At 53.8% G+C, this 7,745-nt stretch overlaps 1 protein-coding gene across 1 annotated transcript; it reads right to left on the bottom strand.

The window, feature by feature from the left end:
* Nucleotides 1-856: 856 nt before the first annotated feature.
* On the bottom strand, nt 857-6,209 carry Tmem74b (transmembrane protein 74B). The gene is made up of 2 exons (XM_021194731.1): nt 5,766-6,209; nt 857-1,877 (listed from the first exon to the last, which is right to left on the bottom strand). The coding sequence occupies exon 2, from the start codon at nt 1,834-1,836 to the stop codon at nt 1,138-1,140; it is 699 nt and encodes a 232-aa protein (XP_021050390.1). The 5' UTR covers nt 1,837-1,877; nt 5,766-6,209; the 3' UTR covers nt 857-1,137.
* Between the last annotated feature and the right edge of the window lie 1,536 nt (nt 6,210-7,745).

Genomic DNA, 7,745 nt, shown 5'->3' with positions numbered 1-7,745 from the left:
TTGTCAGATGTTTAAATACAGCTTGGAGGGGCCCTGGAAATATTTCACCTATGAAAGAATGCAAACAGCGATCCATGTGGCTGGAGTATCCAGGCCACTTGAGCATACCTTATTTCTCCCCTTGTGACTGGCATCTGGACATTACAAATTCAGCCTTAAAGAAAATTGTTTTCTGCTACTAGAATGAGATCAGTCCCAAGTAACAACCCACGGAGAAGGGAAGGTGATAAGGTCCCAGTATGCTCAGAGAAAGACAACTGTCCTCATGCCCTGATGCCCAGTGCTTAGTAAATGTACCACTGCAGAAAATTAGCCACCATAGGAAATCAGACACACCCCCCCAGGACCAATTCACACGGTATTAAATTTTACATTTAACCAAACCTACTCACCCGGGGTCTGTCATGAGACTGCTGTCCCCTGGCAATGGTAGTCACTAATGCTAGGCCAGGAGGTGTCACTGTTGATGGCCAGTTCCTACGGAATGCCCTCACCCCTTGAAGGATGGGCAGAGGCAGGCTAACTTCCTAATCCCAGGGCAGATGTTGCCCATGCTGAGGCACCCAGTCCACTCCTCACTGTGGAGACTGAGCAACTGAGGTCTGGAGAGGGGACTGTTGTTTCAACCAGTGGGGGACTGCAGGCGGCTCATCTCAGAACCAACATTTCCCATCATCACGAAGCCACACCCTACCCTAGATGGCCAGGTCTGAAAGGTGCCCGTACATAGTCAGCCACCCAACACTCTTACTTGGCTAATGAAGACAGTAGAAGTCTCCAAATTCCCCAAGGCATGAAGAATGGAGGCCCCCTTTCACATGACTCCCAACCCTGAGAAATGCCAAGTAGCCTCATCTTCTAAGAGCAGTGGTTTCCAAAATGTATTTTTGGCAGCAGAAGCCATCCTCAAACAAAGCCTTATGCAAAAACCTCAAGCTGCAAACGCATCAGCAGTGTTTGCCTGAGTGACGCCTAAGCCAGGCCCCAGGCTACTCCCACCCCAGCACCAAAACTCCCTCTACAATGCCCTCTGTGGATGTCACTTTGAAGCCCCAGGTTTTGGGAACCTCCAAGCTCTGCAGCTAAAGCAGCAAAACAGGGTGGGCTCGCTCTTAGGAGCCCTGGGTGGGCTCGCTCTTAGGAGCCCTGGGTGGAATAGCTGGTCTCTGAGACTTGGACGACCTCATTCTCTACTAGGACCTGGCCTCCGTCCCCAGTGAGCTGCCTCATACGCAGGTTGATGGAGCCGTAGGTCTTTCTGGATCCCCTGCCAGGGACAAAGGTCTGCCTGCGGTACAGCTCTCCCTTGCACAGAGAGACCATGAGCAGTACAGACAGGAGCATACCACCCACGGTGAGTAGCCCGAGGCCCGCGATGATGCATTTGTCCAGATGTGAGCCCAAGCGGGCGTAGTACATCTCCAGGCGTTCCATCTCCCTTGCTGTCACTGTGTCAGGGTTGACTCGGGCCTCTCGGGGGATGGCGTATGCTGTCACCACCAGGAGGATTCCGCTCACCAAAAAAACCAGAGCAGAAACAAAGCCATAGTCCACCGGGCGGCTCACAGGTTCCAGGCCCGGTCCCTCCTCTGAATGCAAAGAAAGATCATCCCGCTGGGACCGGGACAGTGAAGGGACACCTCCAGGGGGACTGGGGGAGTTACCCAGTCTGGCATCCCCAGAGTTCTGGAAATGAGTCTCCTGCTCCTCAGAGAAGAAGCAGGCATTCTCCACACCCATCCTGGGTGGCGCCACGGGGCCCTGTGGGGCCGCTCTCCTTGGAACCTGGGGACCATTGCTCAATGTCTTCAGTTCCAGACCAGGGGGAGATGCCATTGGAAAGAATAACCCCAGCTCATCCCTTGGCCCCTTGGCAGCTAGAAGAGAAAACAGAATGTCAGTTGAATTTGCCTGCAGGAGTCCATCTTCATGCCTGTCCCTAGCACAGTTGTGGGGAGCTATGGACAGTAGAGCAATGTGACCCAAGCTAGGGCCCCACCGCACAGTGACTGATATACTTGTGCTTTCTTGGTCTCAGTTTCTCCATTGACCAAAACCCCCTGGTGACAATAATAATGCCACTCTCTGCTCCACAGTGCTAACAGAAAGGGTGAGGTAACCTCTGAGTAAGCGTACCCAGTAAGTATTACTGATGGGATACCATTGTGATGATGGAGGAATTTAGAATGGCCGTGGGGTCTGTATCTCAGCCTCCTTGCTTGTGTTTAGGCAAATGTCTGTGTTCCTCCACAGAAGCAGTGTTCTCATCTATAGCATGGGAAACCTCTCTCACAAGGCTGTGGGAAAGACTTCAGCAAGTGATGCTCATCAGGCTGTGGCCAGTCCGGCTAACAGGCAAAGTTGTATGAACATGTGTCAGGTGAGGTGATGGTGTAGGTGTGGCAGAGAAATGGTACAGGCACTAGTGGATGGAAGCCTGGTGTAGGGGTGATGGCACGAGTGGGAAACGCCCTAGCAGCCAGAGCACGGGGGTATTCCAGAGGGGGAAGGGGAACTCCAAAGACCAGCTGGTCCAGTTCACTGAGGACTGTGAAAGTCAAGACAAGAAGCAATGGGCAGTCAAGTTGTTGGAGCCAGAAAGACTGGGATTTGAGTGGATTTTAGAAGGTGGCAGGTCACCTGCATGGAGGACAGGGTCCAGGGGTGGTAACCCAACAAGGGAGGTAGAGAATGGAAAGCCCTGTCTGAGGCCAAAGCCAAATGCCCTTGTGTAAGCATGCAGAGGTTGGGAGGTGGGGACAAAGAGGAGACACCATCAAATACCTGGACACATGCCACACAGACTCACTGCACATGCACACTTGTGTCAAAAGGCCACCGACCTACAGTCATCAGCCAGACTGAGTTCACTAGGGCTCTGCTTATTTCATTTCCAAACCCATTCATTGAATTTTGGTAAACCAGTTGCATACACACACACACACACACACACACACACACACATGTATGTATATGCAACTAACTCATCAAAACATATATGTATATGGTGTGCCTATGTATATGTAGATGCCATATGCACCTTCCTGTAGGGAGCAAGTGAAGCCCTCAATGAATGTGTATTGCTGACATGAGCATGACCCCATATCGAGGACCCCAATGCCTAGTCCCATGGGAAGGGCAAAGCCTTTCTAAGGTCCAAATGCAAATGTAGACAGTGCATGCATAAAATGTCCACTTGAGCTTTCTCCCTCCCCTACATGTTTATGGCCTGATGACTTCCCCTACAGAGACGGCTCCTACCAAGATTAGCTAAGCCTGCCTCCTTGTTCAGCTGCATATAATATCCCTGCCTTCTTGTTTATCTGTAATAACCCCGCCTTCTTTCTTAGCCATATTCAACAACCCCACCTCTCTGCATATAATAAATATGCTGATCTAGGATAGCTGTGGAGTCTCCACCAGCGAGCCCAGACCACCTGAATCCCGGCTTTTCTGCATGTCTGTGTCTGTCCTTTCTGTATCCCCTTGGTATGAAGGCCCAGTCAGGCCGATCCTCAGAGCCATGTATATGCAGCAGATACCCATTCCCAGCTTCTCTTGCAAATCTGCCTGCCATGTCCCACCATCCCCACACAACACACACCCGGCACTGGTGATTGGGCTTTTCCCTTGTGTGGCTCCGAACTCTTCATAGGTACACATAACGTCATTTCCGACCCCACAGCAGAAGCACAATACATACCCTGATGTTCTGAGGGTACATACAGCCACAGCCCTGGCACACAAATGCAGAGTCAGCAGAGACCCTGGGTGTGGAGTGGCTCTCCTGCTCTCATGAATCTGCACATGAAAGCAGCTTCTCTGCCTACCTTGGTCACTCTCCAGTGTTCTGTGGGTACTTGTGTTTCTGAAGTGATGGTAAATGGATGAATGAATGGATGGATGGATGGATGGATGGATGGATGGATGGATGGATGAATGAATGAATGAATGAATGAATGAATGAAAGAAACTCCGAGGGCAGAGGTGGGAAGTCTCTCTGACCTTCCCATGTGGACGTGCTCTCTTAGCAAACACGTGGCCTTTCATCCCAGTTCAAAGGCTGCTACCGCTTACAACTCCGTGCTGCTATCAATGTGTTCCTCCTCTACCGTGTCCGTTTAATACACGCTGAGCACTGACTACTTGTTAGACTGTCTTGTTAGCACCTCACTCAGGAATAGCTCAGCGCTGTCCCCGTTTTAGAAAACACAATCAAGATACCATGGTATGTATGGGGACCAGGGACCAAGAATTGAATATATGTACCCCAAGAATCTCTGTTCCCTACATAACTTGCAAACCCCACACTCCACCTTCCTTCCCTGACTCTTGGAGCTCTCACTTGAGACAGCAGACATGGGCATCCTGATCCCTCTGCATCTCCCTGGGTCCCTGGTCTTCTCTCAGTTCCCAGAGGATGGATGGATGGCTTTTTACTCTGGTACCCAAAGCTACTCAGAGCCTGAAAGTAGGTGCCACTTATGGCCCCCACCCATTAAGCCCCCAGTAAGCCTGAAGAACGTGGGGATGGCCCACAACACTTTTCCTAGACAGTACATTAGTGCCTCCATATCCCAGAGGATATCTGAGGCACACAAATTACTAGAACAGAACTCTCTTTTACCCAAAACTTAGGATGCCTGGTTGAAGGAGCAGACACAAGGAGGCTTCATCCCTTTAATTGCTTCAGAATGTCTGTTTCTTTCATAAGATGCTTAGTAAGTTACTAAAGGGCATGCCTATCAATTACCCAGACATTAGCTCACACGTACGCAGTTGCACACAACACACACACACACACACAGAGATGTTGGTGCTCACGGATCACACTCAAAACCTGAAACCACACCAATTATTGTAATTGTATCTGCAGTCCTATAGTTCCTGAAAGGCAAGTGCCCCCTAAACCTCCCACCCCCTCCCTGTTTCATACTCACTGTCCCCGGGACGCTTCCCACAGCAATGCCCACAGACCCGGGAACTAAGTGTGACTCACAGATTCACGGGTCACTCTGGTGGTGGTACCCACAAGAGGGTAAAATCAGGAGAGAGAGGGCGGGATGAGAGAGGGAGGAAGAAAGGGAGAAAGGGATGGAGACTACCTCTAGCACTGCTGAGATCTAAGCAGGATCCACCCAGACCTGCCCAAGTCCAGCACTCTCACCCATTGCGCACGCTGACACCCCGGAGCCCGACACACTGCCAAGCTGGGTGAGGCTTCGCAAACCCAATCGACAGACACACGCACTCGTAGTACACAAAGCCTCAGGCGCGCAGATGCATACACGCAGGTCCACGCGGTTATACCCAAAGTTCTGCGCGGAAAGCCCCAGCACCCCGGCCTCCCGCCTCCCCCGCGCCCGCCGGCCCGCAGTTCACACCCCCTGCTCCTGCCCTTGACCGCATACGCCACCGGCCAGAGCAGGCCAGACCCCGGCGGTCAGCGCTCGCAGAGGGGCGGCCCTGGGAGGCTGGGGCTCGGCGGAGCCGGCGTGCTCCACGGTGTCCCGGTCGCGTGTCCTTCGGCGGGCCGCGAGGTCAGGCGAGCTGTCCTTCGCTGCCACTCCCCGCCTCGGGCCCTGCGCCGGCGGCTCGCGGTCGGCGTGCGGAGCCGTGTCGGGCCTCCCCAGTCTCCGCACGCGGGAGCACAGAGCTCCGGGCTGCCGAGGGTGTGCGCAGATCCCGGCCGGGCCGCTGCCTCGCCCTCCCCGGCTCCCGCCCCCTTCCCGGCCCGCCCGCCGCGGCTGCCCGGTCGCACGTACCTGCTCGCGCCGCGCCGGGCTGCACCGCGTCGGCCGCTGGGGGGCTCCGAGAAGGAAGGGACAGGGCAGGGCGGGAGCGGAGGATCCTGGAGCGCCGCCGATCGAGCTCCGCCCGTGGCGGGCGAGGGCGCCGGGAGAGTTAGCGTGGGGAGGGAGACGGAGACGGCTGCGGGTGCCCGGCCCCCGCCGCCCCTAGTGCCACCTCTGTCTCGCTCGCGCACGCTGGCCGGGGAAACCCGAGGCAAGGAGCCCGCGGCGCTGGGTGCAGGGGCGGGGCGAGGCGAGGGAGGGGCGGGGGAGAAGACCCCTCCCCCGCCTCTGGGGAAACCCTGCTGCACCCGGGGATGCTTTTTCCACCCCAGGTAGGACCCAGGGTCCTCTTCAAGGTCTGTAGATCCGGAGTCTCATCGTTACGTGGGGCTCAATGGCTCACGGGCGCCACGTGAAGGCAGAAACGGAGCCTCTACCCACCTCTGTTTCTGATGGGTGTCCTTCTGGGGCATTGTCCACGGCCACGCACACTCTTGAGCTCCAAAGCCACCTGCAAGGCCCCTTCTGCTGGGCAGCCTGTCTGGCTTCCTCAGGGACACACTGGGGTTCGTCCATCTAGGCACTCCTCTGACCTGTGGAACCCGGTGCAGGTGCACAGGTTTCTGTTTTAAGGGGAACTTCTTCCTCTTGGGGGTCCCAGGCCAAGCCCAAAGAGAGGTCTGGTGAGGAAGGGAAGGTTATGGTTTCTGGGAAAACTTCGTGGCCGGCTTCAGGTAGGTCTTATCATCTCTCTGAACCTCATTGTCCACCTTTGTCCAAGGGAATCATGACTGCTGACCCTGAGGAGTCTGCCAGTGTGAGTGGAGGCCACTCTGACACCCAGGAAGACAGCTAAGGTGAGAAATCCCTGCCCTGGCTCCGTAGCTCTCTCACTGTCAAAGGCTCACAGGTCCCATTCCAAAGCATTCAGTCCTCACCCACCAGGGGAACAAAGGTTGTCTTGAAAGCTTTGTGGGCCAACATAGCCAGGCCCTGTGCTGAGCCTCCAAAGCTGTCTCCCTCTATTCTTTGAGAGGCCTGAACCATAATAGGGAAGCTGGCAATGGCACCAGATTCCTGTACAGTTCCATCTCCACCCTTCACTGGTGTATGACCTTGTGCAAACTTCTCTAAGCTGTAAATGGACTCAGGAATTCCATGAGATCCCAACCACTAGAGTGTCCATAGTTCCCTCCCTGTCCTGTGTAGTTCTGCCTTGCAGCGCATCCTCAGTGGTCACTCTGTTCCCTCACTTCCCTCAAGTCTTTGCTCACATGTCACCTTCTCAGAACCACCTGCCTGGGCCATCTTCTTAAAAAGAGTAGCGCCCTGGCACCCTGCTTGCCTCTACTCAGAACTTCTCACTAGGGCATTCATCAACTCCTGGTAGTGTATTTCTTTGCTCTGTTGTTTCTGCTTAAGTAACACACTGGGCAGCGGTGATGCAGGCCTTTAACCCCAGCATTCAGGAAGCTGAAGCAGGTAGAACTCTGAGTTCAAGGTCAGCCTGTTCTACAGAGTGAGTTCCAGGACAGCCAGTGCTGCACAGAGAAACCCTGTCTGGAAAACCAAAATCAAAATCGAAAAATTCAAAGCAAAAAAGAGCCAAGTATATAGTACAGACTTTGTCTGTTTCCCTCCCTGGTGTCTCCCAAGACTTTAAAAAGGGCCCTTGATATCTATTTTTTGAATAAAGAATTGAGAGATGCACAGCTATTGCTCCTGTTGTATACTTGCAACTAAGTAGAGCCCATTCCTACCCTCAAGAAACTCCAGTGATATTCCAGAAGGAAAAGGGATGCACACAGGCAGTGCTGTAACCACAGTGAGGGCTAACAAGCAAAGGTACACTGTGCTGTGTGCATCTCAGGTGGGGTGCTTGCTTGAGTCTTGGGAATGGGATAGTGTTTTAGCAGAAGAGGGGACTGGGCCACTATGGGCATTTGTACA

This window comes from Mus pahari, chromosome 3 (genome assembly GCF_900095145.1).
Source record: "Mus pahari chromosome 3, PAHARI_EIJ_v1.1, whole genome shotgun sequence".
NCBI lineage: Eukaryota > Metazoa > Chordata > Mammalia > Rodentia > Muridae > Mus > Mus pahari.
This window is presented reverse-complemented; position numbering and strand designations above follow the sequence as displayed.

Bases quoted from the DNA above. Each gene is read 5' to 3' on its own strand.
- Tmem74b (XM_021194731.1), bottom strand. From the start codon at position 1,836: ATGGCATCTCCCCCTGGTCTGGAACTGAAGACATTGAGCAATGGTCCC.